The 24,539-nt window shown below is 38.3% G+C and overlaps 2 protein-coding genes across 4 annotated transcripts; one reads left to right on the top strand and one right to left on the bottom strand.

Moving 5' to 3' along the window:
- Positions 1-266: 266 nt before the first annotated feature.
- On the bottom strand, positions 267-7,779 carry LOC102219265 (kelch repeat and BTB domain-containing protein 12-like). Of its 3 annotated transcripts, none has more exons than XM_023329837.1 (10): positions 7,691-7,779; positions 6,180-6,369; positions 5,857-6,038; positions 5,627-5,759; positions 5,097-5,330; positions 4,618-4,976; positions 3,291-3,564; positions 2,465-2,612; positions 1,692-1,889; positions 267-1,547 (listed from the first exon to the last, which is right to left on the bottom strand). In XM_023329837.1, the coding sequence occupies exons 1-10, from the start codon at positions 7,729-7,731 to the stop codon at positions 1,399-1,401; spliced, it is 1,908 nt and encodes a 635-aa protein (XP_023185605.1). In that variant the 5' UTR covers positions 7,732-7,779; the 3' UTR covers positions 267-1,398. The 3 variants fall into 3 exon arrangements, with proteins under 3 accessions (XP_023185605.1, XP_023185664.1, XP_023185715.1); XM_023329896.1 differs by having other exon boundaries at positions 5,857-6,014; XM_023329947.1 differs by lacking the exon at positions 267-1,547 and having other exon boundaries at positions 1,777-1,889; positions 2,512-2,612.
- Positions 7,780-13,897: 6,118 nt separating this feature from the next.
- LOC102219521 (solute carrier family 26 member 6-like) lies at positions 13,898-24,021 on the top strand. The gene is made up of 19 exons (XM_005811230.2): positions 13,898-14,176; positions 14,698-14,837; positions 15,018-15,128; positions 15,242-15,414; positions 15,504-15,668; positions 15,862-16,014; positions 16,226-16,308; positions 16,609-16,756; positions 19,113-19,226; positions 19,378-19,455; positions 20,509-20,604; positions 20,688-20,794; positions 20,906-20,975; positions 21,541-21,633; positions 21,772-21,882; positions 21,953-22,228; positions 22,302-22,356; positions 22,716-22,846; positions 22,941-24,021. Exons 1-19 carry the CDS (start codon positions 14,037-14,039, stop codon positions 22,965-22,967), a joined length of 2,271 nt encoding a protein of 756 aa, XP_005811287.1. The 5' UTR covers positions 13,898-14,036; the 3' UTR covers positions 22,968-24,021.
- Positions 24,022-24,539: the final 518 nt, after the last annotated feature.

Raw genomic sequence — 24,539 nt, 5'->3', positions numbered from 1 at the left:
TTTTTAAAACGTAAAAGAAGCAGGAATACTGATGTTCAAAGCAGGCAGCTGGATAAAAGTTAACTGAATTTGCTTGAATTAGGTTTTTATTTTGTGAATGGCTTGCAGTGGTTACAACTTCAAGCCAGACAGCTGAAACAAGCCATCTTGTGCCAGACTGAGCGATTTCTCTATAAAAGTAATGTATGCAGACTTAAACTTGCATATGAAAGTTTAATTTATAATTCAGAATGACAAAATATATGTATACATAAAAATAATTCCAACATAAAAACCAAAATACAACAGTATTAAATTTTTTTATATGTATTAGCTGGAGGGGAAAGGGAAAAGGTTTTAAGCATAAAAACCCCAAGAGTATTTGCATCTGCCACAGTTAACAGCACAGTTTATCTTTAAATGAACAGTTTTCCTTCCATATCAATAAAAACTATAGATTAGATGCATTTCTTTATTATTATCTACAATAGCCCCCAAACGTACTAGTACTTTGGGTGAAAATATTTTATACAGTTAAAGGTATTTCGCCTTCAGAAACTCTAGGAATCTTACTAAAGTTCACATCAACAAGGACTCTTTATCACTGGTCTATCAGCAGGAGAACAACCCATAAAACATGATCAAATCAACACCACAATGATCATTCTGGCAACAAAACTTCATTCATTCACTGAACATCACAGTTCAAAGACCTACTGTACATCCCAAAAAGAAAGGACCCAAGTTTCTGGAAAAACTGTGCAAAAAGAAATGGTCAAAAATACCTTTCTCTGTGAAATTGTATGGAAAACTAAAAAGTGCTGTCTATTTGTCAAAAGTGGTAGTGCAAAGTTTTAATAGTACAGTGCTAATACTAAGTTAAGTTAATTTCACTGAATATGTAATCTAAATTTCAAGAAGAGCTTTCTATAAAAGCCTGTTACTACATAAAAAGATTTTTACACATCTTTTCCAGGGTAGCTATTAAGCTTGGTGTGCACTTTATATAACAATGTCAGAAAGTTTATCCTGAAATTATTGTATGTTCATGTCATATAAGTTGTAAAAAGGCTCCTATGATCTGTTTTTGTGCTAATAATTTTTACAGACAGCTTTTAAAAAAAAAAAAAAAAGAACAACAAAAAAACAATTCTGTAAGCCTCCGAGAAAGTGTCTTAATTAAAAGCTATTTAATGAAAGTTATCCATTTTGTCTGTAAAGCAGCGAACTGATTCACATGAACTAAATGCACACAGGCCTATTTCATTTAGTTTTGTTTTGAGATGTATGACATGTGGGAGTGAAGTATTTATGTTAGAATGTAGCTTTGTAAGAATGGCCGCTCATGCAGTCACCCCCCCACACACACGTATCAGGCCCCTGCATTGTTGCTCAGAGAGTCATGAGGAGGTGCTTGCGTCAGGGTGTCAGGAGGTCCCGAGGATTGAGGTTAGCCACCAGACAAACATCATAGCTGTCTTGCATCGCTGCTCGTCTCTCCACAACCGTCCATACATAGTCTGCAGGGTCTAACTCCAAAATCTCCTTGGTGATGATCTCATGACGACCTGCAGTAAACGTAGGATGATGATGCTTGACCCAAAATCTGATTTGCAGAAACAATGTTTCATTCGTCATCTTACATTCCTTTATTCTGATGCATCCAGAATGCAGCTTGAAAACCATATATAGGAACAGGAAGTGTCACTCACCAACCCCTTTGTAGTATCCACAGAGGTAGAGCTTTCCTTCTACCGTTCCTATGTTGGAGGCGTTGGTACGAAGAGAAAGCAGGGTTGTGGGGAGTGTTGGACCGGGCCTCCAGCTGTCTGCATCTGGGTTGTAAATTTCTACAGAGCTCAGACAGCGCCGAGATTGTCCACAATCCTCACCATCACATCCTATACCGCCTGTAAACACACAGACAAAAACGTTTCCGTTCAGAAAACCTATAATAAACTTCATATGCCTTTCCCCAGCTGCATTTTTACTTTTTCCTTTAAAGACGGCTAGTTCAGTGACTTTGGGTTAGTTGTGTCTATTTTCTTCAGCAGAGTCAGTGAGCTATTGCAACAAATAAAAATGTGTGCTCTGTTTGTTTTTCTTCTCCATAGAAATAAAGTTACAGTGAGGATGGAGTAATAGAGATGATTGCTATCAAAAGCTTTTCTTTTTATTGTTCATTTCTTCCAAACAGTATTCCTGGCCTGGTGTGCCTGAGTTAAGTTGTGCCTTTCCTGAAATGAGCTTCTAACTGAGCTATTTCTTCAGTTATGTTTGTATTCTCTCTTTATTTCTTATTTGATAGAAAGTTCTCCAGGTTTTGTGTTTTGCCATGTCTCATTCAGGACTGGGCCATTGACATGCAAACTTTGTACTCGTTTGTCACAAAAAGTGCCTTAAAAGAAATTGTTGTGTGAATTGTTCCTATATAAATACACTAAACTGAACTAGGATAAATATGTGTATAGTCCTAGAGTCTGACCTAATATGTAGATTTCTCCGTTGAGTACAGCTGTACCGCAGCGGTACCTGGAGTATTTCATCCTGGCACACTCTGTCCACCTGTCTTTGCCCGGGTCAAATCGAAACACTCTGTTACTCAGCTTGTCAGGCTCATCATCTGGCTGGTCCTGAGGAACGAGAGAGAAGATGGGTAGTTCAAAGACAGGAAAACAGGGAACTCACTTAGAAATCAAAGGAACTTTTGTTAAATTATAGAGAAGAGTTTAATCTATGCTTGAATTTAACCAGCTAAGAAATGGACAGAGCTTTTTTTAAATCCTTCGTTGTTTCTACCAGTAGGGGGAGCCAAAGATTAATGAAAAGAATAAGATCAAATGTTCTGATGACAGTGCGTACGGAGAACCATTTCAGCCAAACTTAAATAAATAAGTAATTGGTTTCTTTATTCCTATTTATATCTATTTATTTATAAATGTATTTATTTATTCCCGCATTTATTTCTGCCTATCCTTATTCCATTTTCCTTATTCATTCGTACTTATTTGTTCCTGATTCATGGGACAAATGAATACGGAAAATGGAAAAATGATAGGCAGAAATAAATGTGGGAGTAAGTAAATAAATAAAATAATAAACAAATAAAGTAACAAATAAATGTATAAACAAGCAAATATAAATAGGAAAACATAATCCAATTATTTACTTATTTAATTAATTTTGGCCTAAATGGTTCTCCATATTGTTTAGGATTTTTCTTTTAGTTGGCCCAAGCCTACACGAAGCACCGCTTTTCCTTCAGACACATGATTACATACACCTCCAGCACATTGTACTTCCTCCTGTACCTGTGGGGTCCAGCCCCCCAGCACGTAGAGTCGCTCCTTCAGGCTCACAGCGCAGTGGCAGGCCAAAGCAAGTGGTAAAGGAGCGAAACTGAGCCAGCTGCCTCCTCTCTTCAGTGACCATCTGTTCACACTGTCTGTTATGACGTAGTGATTACGCACTTTCATCTGACCGCCAATGAGGTACAGAGCATCTCCGACCAACCCCAAAGCATACATGTCTCTGTAGGGTGCAGAGCAGAGCTTCACCCAGATTTTCTCTTCAGAAGTACTGTATCTGAAACATAAACAGGCAATGCAGAAATTTAAAGCAGCAACATTTTTGAAATGTCTCATTTTCTACATACGGTAACTTAAGAAGTATTCATACTCCTTTTCCCCATTTAATGTCTTTACATCGACATAATTCAATATATTTTATTGGGATTTTATGACTGGCCAACACAAAGCACACAATTTTAAGGAGGAAAGAGATGATACATGGTTTCCAAATTTACAACAATAAAAACATGGAAGGTGTGGAGTGCATTTCTATTCAGCTTTCCTGAACTCCATCAAATTCTTTGATCCAGGTGTCTACCAGCGTTGACACTTGGACATTCCTCGCTGTCTCTCACACTCAGACACGATAGATGGAGAGCATGTGTGTACATCAGTTTCTAAGTATTTCCAATTTTCTGCTGCTACACACCTGTCTTAAATGAGTGGGTGATTAACAGGCTTCTGCAGATGTTGGAGGCATGCTAAGGAGTTAATGCAATTATTTGAATCAGTTGTGGTGGAGTGGGGATACGTCTAAAACATGCAGTCCACTGGGCCCAGACGACCAGGGTTGGGAACATTGTCTTAGCGGTTGTTCAGTTCCTCCAGAGTTGTCATTGACTTCCTGGCTGTTTCTCAGAATAATACTGACCTTGTGAATCTGTCAGTTTGGGCAGGTATTTCATATTCTTTCCATTTTCAGAGGGATCTAAAAGCCAAACCATGCTGAAAACCCGTCCACAAGATTTTCTCTACCCTGTGTGTGTGTTCCTTAGTATTCATTGGGGTATTTGTTCACTAAGCATCTATAATAACTAAAAAGAGAGCTGAACACATGCATGCCGCCGTTTTTTAGTATTGTTTCATCACCTTCACAAAATAATGGCCTAAATTATTTTTTGCCAAAAGATTGTATTTTAGGGATAAAAATCACCACCTCTTGCAAAATAAATCACTTTTGGCAAAAAAATCACATAGGTCATTATTTTAGGAAAGTGACGACTTGGAAAAGTTTGCAGTTGTAACAAGTTCAAGAAATATATATGCTTTTTCAAGGAATAGCCCTAACTTGTAGATATCCAGCCTCTTCCTCCTGTGTTGATCCTCGGCCTCTACAGCCACCAATATGCTGCTGTCCCGGGTCACTGCTCCTGCTGTGACCTGGCCCTGACCGCCACAGTCCCTCAGCGGAGACGGGATGTAGTAGGTCTTTCTACCATGGGGGGCAAAACAAAAACTTTGGTCAGCAAGTCCTCCACGTCTCGCTGGCACACCCTCGGTGTTCACTCCACCCAAACAGAGCAGCAAATCTGTTGTCTCCATGCCATATCGAAGAGGTGGACGAGGTGGAGCGGACGTCTCACAAAGACCTGAGGTCTGCAGGGCAGCATCGATCATCCCAAAGCACTCTGCATCCCGTAGCAGTACCTAGGACGTTTATTTCTACGTTAAAAAAATATCTACACATTATACCTAATAATGTTTTGATATCTTTGGGCTATGACTAGTGACCTCATTATTTGGTCATTTTCTCCAATCCCATCTCACCGGGTTCCTCCTCCTTGCTTTCCGGAGAAATCCAGGATCCACCAGCTCTAGTCGCACTCGCCGGAGCAACTCCACAGCCTGGGTTTCGCTCGGAGAGTTGTTCCTGTGCCTCTCAACCCACCGCAGCACCAACTCAAGCACAAGTTCCTCCTGTGATATGTTGAGGTCATCCGATCCCAGGAGAGTCCCAAGACGCTGGGAATCAAGGTCCAGCACTTCTTCTTCCTCACAAACCTTGAAAGATGCAGAAAATAAGCTGATATATATATATATATATATATATATATATATATATATATACACTGCTCAAAAAAAATAAAGGGAACACTTAAACAGGTGTTTAACACTTAAAGTGTTCCCTTTATTTTTTTGAGCAGTATATATATATATATATATATATATATATATATATATATATATATATATATATATATATATATATATGTATATATATATATATATATATATATATATATATATATATAATATAAGGTTCTAGTTGAAAGAAAATTTGACAGCAATTGCTCTACCTGGGTAAAGTGTTGACAGATGTATTTCAAAGCACAGTCAGCCAGATCAGTAGCACCGAGATCTCTGGCCCAATAGTACAGCCCAACACAGTTTGAGGCGTCCATGTGGGCCTCCATGTGATTCTGACACAGCCTAAAAAAAAAGCATTGTGGGAAGTAAAAGCCTTTTAGCTCCTGTATAATGGTCGCTGGTTGTTCGAAATTCACCCAAACTGAGATTATTATCTCACCTAAAAGCTCCATCCACATGGAGCAGGAAGGCAGCAGCCGCCACTCCCTGGATGTTGTCATTACAAAGAGGGAGTTCAGCAGAATACATGTACTTCAGCAGCAGTTCAAGGCTCTGTGCAGCTGTGTCTCTGAGGGGCACCTCTCCTCCTCGGGTTTCCTTCAGACCACATGTAAACATAGCCTGCAACCAAACAATCACTCAGTTTCAATAGACTTTATATTAGCTTCAAACTGTTTTGCCAAACGCAGGCTGAGACGTCTTCTGTTGTCCTTTCAAATCTTTAAAATCTACTCTCTGCAGAGTGGCATTTTCTTTTCTTACCTGGAAGTAAGGGCTGAATGCAGACAGCACCACCTTGTGGCATGGGAAGGAAATACCCTCTGCAAGCAGGACCACGTCAGTCAGCTCCTCAGCTGCTCTCATTCTGGCGAGCTGCCTGAGCAGAAACGACCCATGCTGTTCCTGAGCAGACGGCTGCACCTCGCTCTCCATGGAGGCTTGTTGTAGATGACTGCATCATTGCCGTCAGTTTGGGGATAAAAACGTCACATTTTATGCAAAACGTGTCGAAGTAAAAAGGGGATAAAGATTCAAGCTTATTCCCAAATCTTACTTTATTCCTCTGTTAATTCAAAAGCAGCTAAAAGATAAAGACTGTCCATCACTTCCAGCGGCATGCACAGACAATTCAACATGAAGAATGATAAGCGCCGTTTGCAAAAACATTTCTTTCCCCCATCTTTGCAAGATCAGTGCACGGGTTACACTGTTCTTACAGAGGAATAATAATTAGCTTGGCAGTGATGGACTGTAAGAAGAATTTCTGTCTTCTGCAGAAATATTTTTCCTTCCCCTGCTAGGAATAATTAAGTTTTCTGATTGCAATGTTTAATATGTGATGTAGTAGGGGGTTGGGTCCTGGCACTGAGTTTTAAGCCTTTAATTTTGAAGAAAAGTGGTTTAAGAATCATCAAGATGTAATGTGAAGGTCTTAAATAAAATTTACTTATTATAGCTTGCATGAATAATATGTTTAATTTGTATTGAAGAGGGTGAAAATGTAATGGGAAATGTTACCTTTAAATTCAGTATTTTCTCATTTAAACTTAACAGTTGATCACTAAGTGAAACAGAGCCGAGTGTCTGCTGGATGTCAACGGAGTGGTGTAGCTCGGAGCCTTGCTCCAACTGTTGGAATGTGAAGGTCATCTTGAAAAAATGGGAGGAGGATGTGTGTTTTTGACGCAGCGATGTAATTGTGTGTGGGCTGCATGCAAGCAGCCAGAGCTCTTGGGAAGACTGCTGGTAGTGCAGCTCTCTTCATTCTAACAAGTTCAATGAAAGTCTCAAAGACAAAGAGTTCAATTCTCATCATGTACTTAACAGAAGGTTCCACAACACTGGGAGCATAAATGATCCATGCTGTTCCTGAGCAGACAGCTGCACCTCGGTCTCCATAGAGGCTGGATGTAAATGTCTGCACCACTTCTGTCAGTTCCGGGATAAAAAACTTGTGATTTTATGCCAAGTTTGTCAAAGACAAAAGGGGAAAGAGACCGAAACCTATTCCAAATTTCACTTTATTCTTTTGTCAATTTTAAAACAGTTGAAACAAATGCGTTGAGATTTATTTCTCAAATATGTACAAAGTGCAGCTGTGACAGAAAATAATACGAGAGCCTGATAAATCCTTTCAAAACTTTTCCTCCTAAATATACAATAGACAGTCAATGAGTAGGTTAAACATTCACAAGTCACTTCCAGGGGAATAAAAGCACACTGACGAATCCTTTTAACAAACTTAAGAAGCACAATAACAAAAATAGTCTTACCTGTTTCCTAAAACCAAGAGGTTTCTCAACGTAGATCTCATAAATTGTCACATTACAAGCTACTGTACATGTGAGGCTTGTTTGTGAAGGTGTGCTGCACTTGTGTTCTGTGCTATTTACAGCTAGGGAAGGCATAGCAGACAACATCAAACTCACAGATGAAGTGAGTTTAAAATAGATCAGCCACTGCTAGAAGAGCTGCAGCCGAGTTTATGTTTACAGCTACGCTTCCTCTCATTCTAACATCAATGCTCCATTTCAAATTGAATGTCTACAACAAGACAAGTCACTTGTTTTTCAAGAGTAGAAAGAAATCGCAAACGTTTCAGTCTGGATCAGACAGCTAAGTCACCCTATTTAAAGAGCAGGATCGAAAGAAACTTGCAGATGTGTTTAGACTATTTTAACTCTGGGCCATGCAGGTTTTCATGTTTATCAAAGTCTAAATTGTGAAAGGTAATTGTTAAGGCTCAGTGAAGAGTTTTTGTCCATAAAAGAGAGTAGTGACTGATTATATGACCAAGCCTCTGGAATCAGCTGACCGAAGCCAGAAACCTGGAGATTTGGAATGAGTGAATCCACTAAAGGAGAATGGAAAAAGAAAAACAGAATATGCATATGCATAAAGTCCTTAGACTGTTGAATAAAGCCGTGGAGGATTTTCACATAAAGATTTTCATTTAGACATTTACAGGGTGTCATAGTGCAGCAGACATCCTGTCAGACATCACGTAGCTGTTACAATGTAGAACAGTCAAAGTCATAGTTTACTTAACCGAATTGGGTTTATTGTTATATCTGTGTAAACAACTGATGCTATAGGTCAAAGCAGATTTATTTATCACATAGGTCTTTCCTTTTCATGTCATTCATGGATGAAGTGCAGTTTGCAGTTTCTGTCATGTGACTTCGTGTGGCTGGAGGTGTGTCTGTCTTCTCGACAGGTCAATGGAGGTGACATGAATTTCCACACAGTCTCATTACAGGCTGACTATTTCCTAACAGTGTTTTCATGCACAGTTGAGCATGCTATGTTCCACAACCACAGGAGCAAAGTTTGTACCATGAATTAGTAAGTGGTATGCATGCATAGACATCGGCTCCTTTGGTCAAACGTCTTCCGACCTGCGAGCATTCGGACCTTTGAACGCAGGTTTCACTCACGTAGGCCTCAGTTTACACTTGATGTGAGTACATGAACTTTGGTCTGAAGATCTTTTCCTGTCAACAATGACAGGGCAAGATTTGATTGATAGGAAGCATTAAAACTTTTCATATCTCTGCAGAGATGTCTCACTCATCCCACCTGGTTTCTATCCAGACCATGGAAGAGAGATATATAGCCACCCTTATGACAAAATTTAATCGGTGGAGTAATTTATAACCCTAATCATTAATTTCTTTTAATTTCCGGTGACCAGATGTGCCCCCCCTTAAATAAACATTCCATCCCCCAAAATAAACATTCTTTTGACATCTGCCAATCCCATCATTGCGACACATTGTTTTGGTGAACTCCTTCTGACCTCTAAGAAGGTCTGGAAGCTACAATTCAAATGCCAACACAGGATGATTCTCATGACCTCTGGGGAAGGGTCAATGGCAGTAGTGCTCAGTGTACCTGCGTATGTGTGTGTGTGTGTGTGTGTGTGTGTGTGTGTGTGTGTGTGTGTGTGTGTGTGTGTGTGTGTGTGCGCGCGTCCAGTCGCAAGAGTGGACAGATACCTCTGAAGGAAAAAAAAGGGGAGGGCTGACCCCAGATGATGTAAGACTTTCATCATTTAAACAGAAACAAACATAAGAAGCTATTTACATTACTGTATAGAGGTGGAATAGATCCAAAATCAAATAAAAAGTTTTCCTCCCTTATTTTGCTTGTTTTTTTCCCCAGCATTTTTTAAATAAAAAGACATAATAAAAATGCAACATTGACATAGAACTTGCAACAATTCAAACAAAGACAAACACATCAGCAGCTGTTTACATTACATTAAAGTTTGAATACAAAGAATGATGATGTAAGACTTTCATCATTTAAACAGATACAAACACAAGAAGAAGCTATTTACATTACTGTAAAGAGGTGGAATAGATCCAACCTTTGTATTTTTGTTTAGTTGTTTTGTTTTGTTTGTTTCTTATCGTAGTGTAAACAGCATTTTTTAAAAAAAATAAAGACATAATAAAAATGTAGAACCTGCAACACTTAAGAGAAAGGGAAACACATCAACATAAATTTATTTTACATTCAAATCAAATAAAACACATTCCTTCTTTATTTTGCCTTTTTTAGCAATTTTTTAATAATAAAAAGGCATACAAAAATGCAACTTAAAACACTTAAAACAAAGACAAACACATCAACAGCTGGTTACATTACATTAAAGTTTGAATACATAGAATGATGATGTAAGACTTTCAACTTAAGACAGAAACGAACACAAGAAGCTATTTACATTACTGTAAAGAGGTGGAATAGATCCAACTTTTCCATTTTTGTTTAGTTGTTTTTCTGTTGTTTGTTTCCTAGCATTTATTTGTACCAAATGGAGGACAAAATAAAAATGCAACATTGACACAGAACCTGCAACATTTAAAAGAAAGACAAACACAATCAACAGCTATTTACATTACATTACGAGTTTGAATACATACAATTATGATGTAAACCGTTGAACATTTAAAACAGAAACAAACACAACAAGGACATTTTTATATTACAGTTAAGATGTTGAATCCCAAATAAAAAAAAAACAATAACTGTTCTTTCCTTTTCTGTTGTTGTTGTTGTTTGATTTTAAGCTTTTTTTTTAAATAAAAGAGTACAATAAAAATGAAACATTGACTTAGAACTTGCAACATTTACAACAAAATGACACTGTATGGCGTGCTTCAGGCCACTTGATGCATCTGAACGGAGTGAATGTGTCTATAGCCCCTTTTGCATTGCACAGTCAGACCCAGTACCACCCGGCTCCCTGGAACCACGAGAGCCGTGGTTCCAATCGGGCCAGCCAGACCGGGCCAGTTTGGAGTTAGCTGTTGATTGGTTCGTTGGCTGCGGGGGCGGGACAAAGATCAGATCTCCGGATCAGAGGAGCACTAGACTTTCTCTATGGCTGTCATTTCAAAATGCTCGTTTTTCAGTAATTTAATAAATTCTCGTCATAATCTATTCTTACCCTACACTGGGATTACAATCGCCTCTTCAGCCAAAGATTTATTTTATTTTTTCTCTCCCCTCCATGGGGTCTTTTGTGGGCTCTAGTGTCCCTTAGTAGGGTGACTACCCGCGACGGCCACGTTCAAGGCCTCCAAACGTGGGTTGAGCTATCCCCTATGCCACCACAGCACGCCCTAGCCAAAGATTTTAATGGTAAATGTAAATAACATTTCTCCAACTGAACCGATCAGAAGTCGTAAAAGCTGTGAACGAGGGTCTCTCCAGAGGGGAAATCCCACCACCCACAGCGGTAGTTCAGCTGTCTGCAAGTCCAGCTCAGAGACGACATTCATATGAGATTTTTCAAGTTAGGAGAAAAACAGACTGCCTTTTAAAATGTTATTATTTAACTTGTTAAAGGAAACAACTGATTTAACCTGCCTTTTAGTTCTACATAAGACCTGGTAGCAGCCTAAGGTGAGTGGAAACTCCCGTAATGGTGCAGACAGACACTTCAAACTCAAGATAACAGAGATTTTTGAAGAATGTTTGTGTTTGATCGGCCTTGACTTAGGTGAAGATTGAGCAAACAGAAACATCAATGTGACTTAGCCGATGCTAATTGGTTCAGAAAAAAAGGTTTTAGAGGAATTTGCAAATTAGCAACGTAAAAGTAAATAATATAAATTTTAAAGAAAATGATTTGAAATGCAACTTTTTGATGCAATTAAATTATTTTTACCATTTTTCTATTATAATCTCCTTAAAATGAGGTCAAACGTTAACATCAAACATGCTGAGATCTGGATTAACTACTCACAACATTTTCAGATGTCTGACTTTGTCTTTGCATAACTGTCCCTTGATTCAATGTTCTCTCTTTCAAAACAAGCTGTTCTTTCAGCTGTGCTTGGTCATCAAAATGTTATTGGGTTTTAAAATCACACATTTACATGTGTGTGTGTGTGTGTGGCAGGGCCATGGTTAATATGTGGAGGAATGTTGCATTTAACACTGATCCATTGGAAGTTCCTGTTTTTTCTTAAGTGAAATTTCCTTATGTGGGTCAACTGTTCCTTCACTTGAGTTTTTTGCCCTTCACTTCAGTAAACCTTTGGTTTTAGTAGTAGTCTCTGAGGAAAAGACAGCAAAAAAATGACTCAAAATGTATGAATGTAAATGCTGCGTGGTGTCTAAGATAAATAAGATCAATAAATTATATCAATAATAAAACCCTTTTTTTCTGATTCTGCTTGCAAAAAAATAAAGCACTAGATTTTCACTTAGATTTAAACAAAATGTCTCCTTGTTTTTTTTCTCACAAGACATTTTATTCAGACAAGCATAGTAGTTCTCAACATTGAACATCAATCTAACAAACAAAATTATTCTCAATAAAAACGTCATGTGGATATGCATCTCAGCTGAGTTAAACTTACATACTTTTAAAGTATTTTTCTTTAGCAGTGTGCATTAAAATTAGTGCTATCAGTTATCACTATTATATTATCAAATGAAAACAAATTTACATAAGCTAAGTGTAAAAATCTGCCAAAAAAATTCAATAATTTTTATCCACAAATTTAACAATATGTCCATCTTAATACTGTCCATCTAACAATATGTCCAAAAAATACCTTTTTTTCTGAATTTTAAGGCTAAAGATAGAGAGTTGACACTTATTTTAAAAGTTTTATGCTAAAGATTGGGTAAGTTGATTGCAACTTTAATTGTGATTTTATCTTAACATCACCAAATATCTGTGCAAAGATAGTCCAAGGCAACTAAAAGGTTTTGGCAAGGAGAGTAAAGAATCTGTTAAATTCAAGGAACCCAAGAAAAGTTCACAAACTGAGATATTTTCCAAAGACTCTGTTTCAGTTTCCAATCTACTTTGAAAAAAAAGTATTTTATATGGCTGTTTTTATTTTGTTTTCCCCCTTTTCCCGTTAAATATAAAAAATAACTTCGAAAAGAAGTGTTTAATGTTCAAGGAATCCACTCATACATTTTAAGATATGTTGGCTGCATTTTGCTCAATATGGAAAACAAAATCATAGCAGTAATCTAGTGGGTCATCTGTTATCTTCCTTCAGAGCAAATGTTCTTTGTTCATAAAATTCAGGATGTCATGAAGATTTCAGTAAAACTCATTCATACACTCAAACAACACCGATGGATGCTTGCAGAACACAGTAGACATGTATATATGTGTTTGTTTGCTTAAGTGAGTATCGGCAGTGCTGGCACCAGACCAAATTTAAGAGGTAGGCCACTGTGCAGGCAGTGTTTTCCATGTGGACACATAGCAAAACTGTGAAACAAACAAAACAAAACAAAAAACCTGATTATTATATTAAGCAAGCCCAGTGGTTCCCAAAGATTTTCTTCTGCCCCCCCCTCCCAAAAAAAAAAAAATAATAATCAACTGGGCACACACATCATTCAACCAGACATAAACCTATACACATATTTTGTTTTCAAACTCCACTGAAGTTTATTTCACACTTCAGGTTGCAACAAAACACACTACAAATCATCTTTACAGTGAAACACTTTTGTGTAAGTGTTTTTTTGTTGTTGTCATTCATCCATACCGCTTCCCGCGACCCCCTGCAATGATACTGCCCCCACCCAGGGGGCGCGCCCCACACTTTGCGAACCACTGACACTGAAAGAACTTCTTGGGGTTTCGTGGTGGCAATGTTTCAGAGCCTCAAGCTAGTACATGAAAACGACTGAAGCTAAAAATGCAACACCTTCATTTTTTTTATTAATTGTTAAAGTAAAACTGTAAAAGTTAAAGATGAAATAGGTCCAAAACATCAGTTAGGGTTTCTGTACCAGTGCATATCATCATATGTAATTGATTTAGCATTATCTCTTCAGTAGATGGGCCAGCATCAGGAGTATTGACTCCTGTCCAGAACTGCCCATGAGAATCAGGGATGGCGTATCTTCTGAAGACAGGAGAGAAATGGTCACTCCCACACACTGGTGCAGATTCTCACTCTCAGTCACTCCCTCAGTTTAAAAGGAAACAAGCGGTGTTACTCAGTACTGAAGTACGGTGACACCTGACACATCTCTTTCACTCACAGAGACCCTTGAGCAGAGAGCAGGAGCCTTAAGCAGATAGAGGTTTTATGATTGTTTGCAGATTTTACTTGACCAGACGAAGACATGGAGGATAGATACGCAACTTTTGGGGAGTACGTCGTCCATAGGGAAGTCCTGGATGAGTCCCGCCTGGATGTGGTGGCCCAAAAAGGGACATGGTCCACCAAACCAACCGCTGGTGAACAGATGAAAGACATGCTGAGGTAAAACCAAAAAAAAGAGAAGAAATGTGAGGGTGGAGGTGCTGCTGACAAATGTTAAAAAAAAGAGAGACAGAAATATGTTCTGGACAGAAGCATTGTTCTTTACAGAGTCAAACTGAGTGTTGGATCTTTAAAAGTGCTTTTATTTGCCTGTGCATTCATTTGCATTGAAGTGATTCATTAATATAGAACAACTAATAAATAGAGACAGGATCAGAAGAAAAGGTATTGCGTTAGTTTTCTGAGAAAATGACAAAAAATTTTAAATATTGTGAAATATTTAGCAACATATGTCAAGCTTGTGTATGCTTTGGTTGGAGATGCTCTTGCAATGTAATAAGAACAGCAGTGGCTGATAAACCTCTCAGCAGGCGTCTTATTTGACTGTACACATTAACATGAACAAGTTCATGTCGGTTAATAAAGACAAATAGGTGTCTTCAATCACCTGCTAACAAAACACTGAGAAAAGTTTTGTTTCTTTCTGCTTTTTGGTTTGGTTGTTTGTTTGCTTTCTGCAGGTGCTCCGTGTCTCGAGTGAAGGACGTGCTGCTGACCTGGATTCCCATTCTCTCCTGGCTGCCTAAATACCCATTTCGAGAAAATATCTTAGGTGATGTGGTGTCTGGCTGCAGCGTGGGAATCATGCATCTGCCACAAGGTTTGTATTCATGCAAACTGAGTTCTAAATTTATTGGTTTATTTGTTAAAAACTTTGACTATGTGAAATTTAGGGGGGGTTAAGCACTGATGCTTCACATTTAATGGGAAGACATGGGAGCAAAGAAAGTAACAAAAGCATTTGCAGTCTTTAACTGCATTTCTTTTTTGGCTGTATAAGGTATGGCATATGCTCTCCTGGCCTCTTTGCGCCCCGTGTTGGGACTTTACTCCTCCCTCTTCCCGGTGCTGGTCTACTGTGTCTTTGGCACCTCCAGGCACATCTCTGTTGGTGAGAGGAAACATCTAACTGAGGAGTCCTTATTGACCCTCCTTTGTCTTCTACAGTGGAAAAATTTCCTACATGCTGGAGTTTGTTTTTTTTGTGTGTGTGTATGTGTCCAGGTACATTTGCTGTGGTCAGTATCATGGTTGGCAGTGTGACAGAGAGGCTTGCACCTGACAGTAACTTTATTGTAAACGGCACCAATGGGTCAGAGATTGTGAACTTGACTGCAAGGGACTTGTATAGAGTACAGGTAGCGTGTTCCCTCACAGTCTTGGCTGGAATCTTTCAGGTGAGTCTTTATGTTTACGTTCACTCTTATCTCATCACCGTGGGTGAATTGCCTGAAGATTAATTTTTCTCTTATTTTTCTTTTGGAAGATCCTGCTGGGCTTGGTGAAGTTTGGTTTCATGGTGATGTACCTCTCCGAGCCGCTAGTTCGAGGCTACACCACAGCATCGGCGTGCCATGTGTGCGTCTCTCAGCTCAAATGCCTGTTTGGAGTCAAACCGGCTCGCTTCATTGGCCCATTCTACCTTGTTTATGTGAGTATGTGAGAAAAATAAAGTATTTCCAAGTTTTCTTTCTTTTCCATTTCTTTTAAGTCAAAGTTGCAGTCGGTGCTTCTATTAATTTTAAGCCATTAATCCCAGAACGGATTTCAACATGGCAACAGTCATCACATTAAGATTTCCTGCAGGGATGTCCTTCCTACTTTTACTGCTCCCTTCCATACAGACTGTGGTGGATATTTGCAGACTTCTTCCTCAGACGAAGGTCCCGGAGCTGTTGGTCAGCGTGGTAGCTCTTTCCGTTCTCATCGTTGTTAAAGAAATCAATGATCGCTACAGACAGAAGCTACCATTACCAATCCCTATAGAGCTTATAGTTGTGAGTACTTCGCTTTCTCTCTTTCATTTTCACTTAATCTCTTGCTGTTTCTCTTCAGATTCCACTAGGGGGTAGTATAACCCTACATTTGAGCTGAGTGACGAATGGTTGTAGCTTTCCTAAGAGAAGTGTTGTATATGTGTGCAAAGTAATGATTTACTCAGTGTATTCATTTTAAATTAGCATCCTGTTTGCCATTACTTTCCATCAGATCGTCACAGCAACAATCATAACCCACTTTTGTGGACTCAACAGTGAATATTCAATTGATGTGGTTGGAGAGATTCCCAGCGGGTGAGTTCACACGTCTGGCTTTAAAATGTCGAGGATTTTTTGGCAAAACAGAAAGAAAAAGAAAGTAGATGGGCAGGTGGACACACAGAAATGGGAATAGTATCAAAGTTCAGGAGTACACTAGCACTTTCTGGTGAAACCTGGTGAAGAGACCCTGAACATTTCCCTAAAAAGTCAAATAATAAGAAAAACAAATATATGTTGGGTTTTTTGGGGTTTTTTTTTTAGAAATCAACAGTCAATTACTGAATCTGCTTTTTATTGTAGCTATATATAAAAAAAACATTTGTCTTTCCTCAGGCTCAAGCCCCCTCATGCTCCTGACACCACACTCTTCTCACAGATAATCGGCGATGCTTTCGCTATAGCCATCGTTGGCTATGCCATCAACATTTCACTGGGCAAAACGTTCGCCCTCAAACATGGCTACAAGGTGAACAACAATCAGGTGAGGAGGTCACACCCTCAAGCAGCTGACAGTTCAACTGGGGCTGAATCACTGCTCTGAATTTAGAGTTTGTTGTCTGATCACTCACAGTTGTTCATGACAGTCACACTTGTGGAAAAAGTGACTGATCAAGCCTCATCCTGACCACAAAGACAGGAATAACCCCGCTGCTGTACAGTCTCTTGCAAAACTTGCTATGCATGCCATGTTACTAAAAACTTTATTTTACAAAGCATAACTGTTTGTAGAATGACAATCATAAATGATTTTCAAATCCTGTCAGAAATAAAAATCTGAAACTGTGACATGAATTTGCATTCAGCACCTTGACTCAATACAATGTAGGACCAGGTTTCACTGTATCAATTGTGACTCTTAAATGTGTTTTGAATCACTGTATTGCTTAACATATTGTAGTGTTTAATTTTAGTTTTATTTATATAAGAAAAAGAAAACATTAAAGGTATTAATCTGGATTGCAGCCATACTGCTGACAGAGGAGCAAAATCAGAAAAACCTAACCAGGAGTCGACTTTAAATCCTCATTTCTGCTGCACAAAAAATAGTTCATTAAACTAGCTGAGGCACATTCAGAATATCTGTAGAACCCAGACCCTGCTGTATGTTTAGCTCCACTTATCAGTAAAACTTTTTTGAGATTGAATATTTAAATCTGAAAAATGTCTTTTGATCTGTACCAACTCACATTTACATTATTTCATTTTTGCCTCTGGAAGTTATATTATGAAGAATCTACATGTTGAATACAGTCAACACAACAGTGGATAAAGGCTGGTTCACCTTTATGATAAATCATATTTCAGAAAGCTATTACATGATAAATGTTCCAAATTATCTACAAGGAAATTGAGGTTATGGTTTCAATTACGGTAGTCTACATGAACCAGAACAGATGAGCTCTGATAAAATGCTAGACACAAGTTGCATTAGATAAAGTCAGTATAAGTGGATAAAAGACAAGAGTTTTTTGGGGGGGGTTACTGTTTGCTAATAACACAGTTCAAATTCCAAACCATCATTAGTGCTCAAACAGTATTGTTCTTTGTTACAAAGAAAATTACCTTATTGCATCAATTTACTGAAGAAATCTGCATTGTTCCATCAAAGCAAGTTGTCTCCAAGATCGACATTATTATATTTCTAATAACATGCACTCTGATGTATGTTAGGTGTCGCAGCCTTCCGTTCCAAAACAGCCAAAAATTCCAATAAAAGGCTGTGGGTGGTAACAGATGGTTTTGGATTTGTACGCACTTCCGAATTGATTTATTTATTGTAAAAGTAGAGATAAAATAATTACCAAAAAAGGTCTTGTAACTTAGTCGAAACGAAAAATAATCTCAATTTAATGTTTGAAGGTATAAAAAGGTGTAAACAAGTGTAAATAAGTGGTCAAAAAATCATTTTACAAAAACCTCCCGTCCACACCAGACATTCACCAAACAATCCACCAAGCACCCGGTGTGTTCTTAATTACTCAAATTGGTGGGAGGGTCTAACAATTAACAACGTAATCTAAACAATTCCAAATATAAAAATTAATTACAAATTTTGATTCTAAATTAACTTAAATATATTCCAACTACCCAAAGAACAAAACAAAATTGGTAGAAATTATAAACTACAAAACTTTAGCATAAATGGCCACAACATGGTTTCAATTACGGTAGTCTAAATGAACCAGAACAGATGAGCTCTGATAAAATGTTAGACACAAGTTGCATTAGATAAAGTCAGTATAAGTGGAAAAAAGACAAGAGTTTTTTGGGGGTTTTTACTGTTTGCTAATAACGCAGTTCAAATTCCAAACCATCATTAGTGCTCAAACAGTGTTGTTTTTTGTTACAAAGAAAATTACCGTATTGCATCAATTTACTGAAGAAATCTGCATTGTTCCATCAAAGCAAGTTGTCTCCAAGATCATTTAGTCATTATTATATTTTTAACATGCACTCTGATGTATGTTAGGTCTCTGAATCTTCTGCTGTGCAGAGAAATGGATTTGCAGCACTCAGAACCTCTAGATGGACCTGCTAAATGTTTCGTGCTCAACAAGCTTTACGTGATCAAATGTCTTAAACGTGCTGCTGGCAGCTGATCTCAGAGTGCAGTAGCCAGACCAAGACACCTGAATAAACAGAACACTTTTGTCCAGAAAAGTTACAAAATCTATGGGCATGCAGCTCATGAAAACAAATTAAAGGTCTAACAGCAAACCACTGAAAGATGAATTCATATTAGCTTTGAAAATAATGTATTTTTCAACCTGTAGGCTTAGGTAATTAACATTTCACTGATGTGTTTTTTTCCTGTGTTGCTGCTTTTCTTTTTCAAGGAGTTGGTTTCTCTTGGTCTCTGTAACACCATCGGTGGTTGTTTCCGGTGTTACGCTGTGGCATCCTCAATGTCTCGAAGTCTTGTACAGGAGAGCACCGGCTGCAAAACTCAAGTAAAACAAATTTGAATGTGATCACATTGCAAAAGCAAAGAAAAATGAAATAGAAACTCTGCTGTAGAATTCAGCTCCAGTCAGATGTTTGGTTGAAACTTCTGTACATTTTGCAGATTTACATTTTGTCTTGGTGTTTGTCTTTTGTCAGATTGCTGGGATGGTCTCCTCCGTTATTGTGCTCATTACAGTTTTGAAAATTGGCTCCTTGTTTGAAGATCTCCCCAAGGTAGCACCATTTCCCTTCTTCTCTCACTAACAGTGGTTTCTGGTATAGATAAAATGGCTTTTTGCATGTTTCTCTAAGATGGAGGGTCATTTCACTGTTTTTAAATACTCCGAACTGAACCTAATCGTCAGTGCAGAGCACAGCAACAACAAAAACCTTGTTGATTGGCATCACAACATCCTGGGAATGAGATAAATGTTCAAAGAGAAATTTAAAAACAGGTCAAACGGCGACTGAATTATTCTGAACTGATCAGTAACACCACTACTCGTTACAACACTGTTTTGGTTTGGAAAACCTATGGGCATAATTTGACTTTAAAGCTCACCCATAATCACTACAATCCATCTGAATTCAAATTCAATTGAGAAATACTTTTTTCATCTCAAAGCATTTTAAATTTTGTTTCAAGTCGTATCATCCAAGCATCATCAAAGACTCGTTGTGGCCGGTGATGCTGTCAGGATCTCCAGTAGAAGTCAGTTTTGCAACAAATCTAACAGGCCTTTGACTAAAGGCTGCTGCTATCATAGCCTCATGACTTTCATGATTTGCTAAAAGTTCAGTATTCAGACAACAAAGATGATATTCTGCAGTAATATGTCCTGGATGACACCATCAGTTGAAGGCAAACTCTGCTAATCAACTTCATTTCCTTCTCTTTCTTGTCTTTGGTTCTGCTCTGCATCGATGAAACCTCCTTTTCAACTCCTCTGGTATTCATGGTTGTAGTTCAGGTATTTTGAGTTTTTGAGATGTGGATCAGTTGCCTCCAGCTGTGAAAACAATACCTTGTTGGTATGGCGACACATCATAAGAAGTGCTCAAAAGTAAAAACAACAAAAAAAAGTAGGAGCAAAAAATCCTTCCAACTGCACAGCATCAAAAACCAAAGGGAATAAATACCTCAATCAAACATCTTTTGAACTAATGTCTACAAAAAGAACAAATCAGACAAACATAACAGAGATACTCTAACATGCTGCCAACATGAGCAGAGTTCATACCCAGTAAAGCTGGGGATTTTGTCTGAATTCGTCTGTGTTTCCTCAGGCAGTTTTATCCACAATCGTGATTGTGAATTTGAGAGGAATGTTCAAGCAGTTTACGGACATGCCCATGCTGTGGAAGTCCAACAAGGTTGACTTGGTGAGTCTTTTTCATCCATTTCAATTTAAATGCAGTCTGTGGAACTGCTGACACGTCTAACTGCTGGTATCGTTGCCACGCAGCTTGTTTGGCTGGTCACATTCATAAGCACCATCCTCCTCAATCTGGACTTGGGTCTGGCTGTCTCCATCGGCTTTTCCATGCTCACAATCATCTTCAAAACACAACTGTAAAAACACACTTTTGATCGTACTTACTGACAATGATTGGACTGTGATCTAATTAGTGAAAGGCTGCAGGGCAATGCTTGTCTTAATCATATAATTGCTACTCGTTTCAGACCCAGGTACTCAATCTTGGGCAATGTACCAGGCACAGAGCTGTATCTGGACATAGAGGCCTACAAAGAGGTAACATTATTGCTCCAAAACAAATCATCCAAGTTTTACTCAGTTTCTCTTTCTTTACTTGTAATATTTTAGCATTGGATGTTGCAATATTTAATTTGATCGCTGGTTTTTGCAAAGGTTGAACATCTTCTCAGAAACAATGAGAAACCTTGTCCACAGGCCACGAGCTCTTGAGTTATTTTACTGTGAATAGTTCTATATTGCTTTTGTATTTTCTTATTAAACCATACTTCTAAACTATACTTGACTCTGATAAGGCAATAGTGGTACAAATCTAAACATTAGCAGCTCTGCAACAAGTTAGCTCAGTGGCACACGTCACTTCAAAACTGGAAAAAGTTTGACTGCTCTCTCCAGGCTGGAGAGAGAGTCTTTGTCTGAAACCTTCAGAGTTCAGCAGGCATTTTGTTTACAATTGATGGCAGGATGGAACTTCAGCTGCAAAGATTAGGGTTCTGCCTTGATGTGTCATGATAAAGAAGGAGCTAAACAAAACATGAACCTTTCAATTTATGGTTCAGAGAAAATTATGTTGTTGTTTTTGTCTATTATTCCATCCATGTAGGCCAAAGAGATCCCAGGAATAAAAATCTTCCACTCATCGGGAACTATCAATTTCACAAATGCTGAAATGTACTTGGAGTCCCTGCAAGAGAAGGTGTGTGCATGTGTGCCCATGACAGTGCAATACGATCTCTTTCTGCTGGTAACATTAGCCTCTATGGCTTCGTTATTTCTCTCTCTTGCCTCACTTTCTTTTTCTTTGTCTTAATTACGACACACAAACCCTCTGTAGAGTGGAATCGACATTGGAAAGCTGCAAACTGAGAGGAAGAATCAAGAAGCCAAGCAGAGGCGAGAACAAGAAAAACAGAAAAAAAGAGAAAGGGATGAAGCAAAGAAAAATGTATGCATGCTGCAAGCATACTGGCGCTAGCTGATGTTTTTTAGTCATTACTCTTTTCCTTTTTTGACAGAGGCTAAATAAGAATAAGGATAACCAGAAAGGTGTGGTTTTGAGCATGGCAGACACAGATTCAGACGTCTCTGGCAAAGGTCAAGTCAACTGGGGTTATCGTTCCGACAAAGTCACATCCGACTCTGATTCAGACTCATATGAGGTCGTCACTGTGGATTCAAAACAAGGTGAAGATGGGAAGCAGAGTAGCTATAGATCTGGGACTCACAGCATCATTCTGGATGTCTCAGTGACCAGCTCTTTGGACACAGTTGCTGTGAAGACGCTAAAAAATGTACGTCTGTATCTGGATTTCCTAGTTAGGTGAAGATCAGCAAACGATGAATAAAGTTTTGTTCTTATTTCAGATTTTCAGGGACTTTGGGGACGTTGGTGTGACCATCTATCTAGCCGCCTGTCAAGGTAAACCCACCTGCAGACAAAACAGAAACAGAAGTGAGGTGAATACAAAATCAAGGCATTAGGTTTTGATAGTGAATGCATCAAGGTCTCAGGCTGTGAGGCGCCACATTGTTCCGGATGGTGCATAAAAGTCAGGCAGAAATATATCAGGTTGATATGTGTTCCCTATGATGGTCAGCTGAATTGTTGTAATTGTTATTGAGAAAAGTACAACAAAATTCAGTTCTTACCTAAAAAGTGCATTCAAAACAAAACAAAAAAACCCCCATAAAAACAGATGCATAAATAACACACACCTAAATACAAGCAGTCTCTTAAAGTCATCAACACTGCTCTGTCTTTATGTGCTGTAAACACAGCCTGTGTGGTGGAACAGATGGAAAGGGCAAACTTCTTCTCCGAGTTCGTCCCCAAGAGCTGTTTGTTTGTGTCGGTTCATGATGCAGTTCTTCACATTTTCAAGAAACTGGGACAGGAGAACAACGGCACTGTGAGTAAATCACACTGCAGAGGCATTAAATGATAACTTTTTGCTGCACATACATTTTCTTTTTTTTCCCCCAACTCTATTTTTCTTTTTTCAGGATCTTTTTTGTGATACCAAAATGTGACCAGGAGGGGTCGCATTTTTTCCAATTCACGCAATCTTCAACCTCTCCTCCCCCTTTGCACGTTTCACCGCTCTCCATTGGCTGCCACTGTCTCCTCCCCTCTCATTCACCAGGAGAGAATGAGCCACCTTGACATGGCGGCCGGTTGCCAAGGAAACACAGGGATCTGTTGCCTTGGCGACCAGCTTTTTATGATATGGTATAATGAGATGGCCAGGAATACGTCACTGCGGCTCTCTTGCTGTGTGGTGTGGAGTGTTTGAGATGGCGGAGGGTGGGGGATGAGTGGGAGAATGTAACGCAGGACTAATGAGAGTCTGTATTTATGGCATCCATGAGAGGGAGCAGAGAACGAGTGGAAGGCTGGGGGTAAAGAGAAACTTTTGAAAAGGAAAGTATAATATCTGCCAGTCATTTGTGAATAATGTGACCACAAAAAAAGCGTACTTGCTGTTACATTCAAACAAAGGGGCAGCTTTAAACAAACAAATGGATGTACTTATATCTTATTCACAAGTCAGAGAAGTCATAACTTTTAGCTTATTTCTATAAACTGCTAATGTTGAGCTAGCCAAGAGTTCAACGGCACATAGAATAGAATGCAGTAAATGATCTGGTTTTTTCTCATTTTTTTCTGTTTATTTTTGAAGATGTTTGTTAGGTGCAATTGCATGTTTAACCTACTTTTAAAATACTGATCAGACAAGCAAAACAACATGACTTCCTTGCCACACCCATGAGATGAATGATCAACTTGCAGAAATCATTAATAAGTCACAGATTTATTTTTTTCTTCTTTTCCTACAACTGCAAAGGTAATAAAAGGATAGCGCTCGCTGTTCTGAAATGGGGTCTTTTGGATCTGCTAGCAGGCAGTATCTTACTTGCAGTTGTTTCAATGTGGATTTCCTGTCATGTTTGCATGGTATGTTTATACAGACATTTACCTCCAAACTCAACATATCCTTAGACATATTCTTAATTGATATTTAAAGTCAAATAATTTATTCTTATTTAGCCAAAAACATAAAAAACATAGAAAATAGCATTTTTGTAATTCCATGGATACTTCTTCAAAACATGCATTTTTGAGGTCAAGCTTTTTTTTTTTTTTTTTTTGCACTTTTGATCATGTTTAGAAACTTTTTAACATTTAAAATCGAAATCCATTTTTATGTAAACATGATAGCATGTGCACTTTTTAAAAGTTTTTGTGTTTTTCATTAACAATCATTTATGTCTTTTCAATGAAAGGTTGCTGTTAGGGTTTGCAGTCAATTAAAAGATAGACCATGCATTTAAATGTAATATTTTTCTCTAACAATATCACTTGGATTTGTCATTTTGTAATGTAATTTATGTAATAGGTATGAATGATAATGAATTAATTGTATCATCCCCAAGTAAACTGATGGAAAAAAAGTCACCGATCCATAAAATATACCTGAATAGATTTATTTTAGTACTCATCAAATTCTGCAGAATGTTTTATTACATAAATATTTTTGTTGAAAGCATTAAAGAGATATTTTTAGTAAGAATTGGTTTAAATAACTTTATGTCCTATTGCCA

This window comes from Xiphophorus maculatus, chromosome 1 (assembly GCF_002775205.1).
Source record: "Xiphophorus maculatus strain JP 163 A chromosome 1, X_maculatus-5.0-male, whole genome shotgun sequence".
Taxonomy (NCBI): Eukaryota; Metazoa; Chordata; class Actinopteri; order Cyprinodontiformes; family Poeciliidae; genus Xiphophorus; species Xiphophorus maculatus.
Note: the sequence above shows the minus strand (reverse complement) of the source record. Positions and strands in the feature narration are given on the sequence as shown.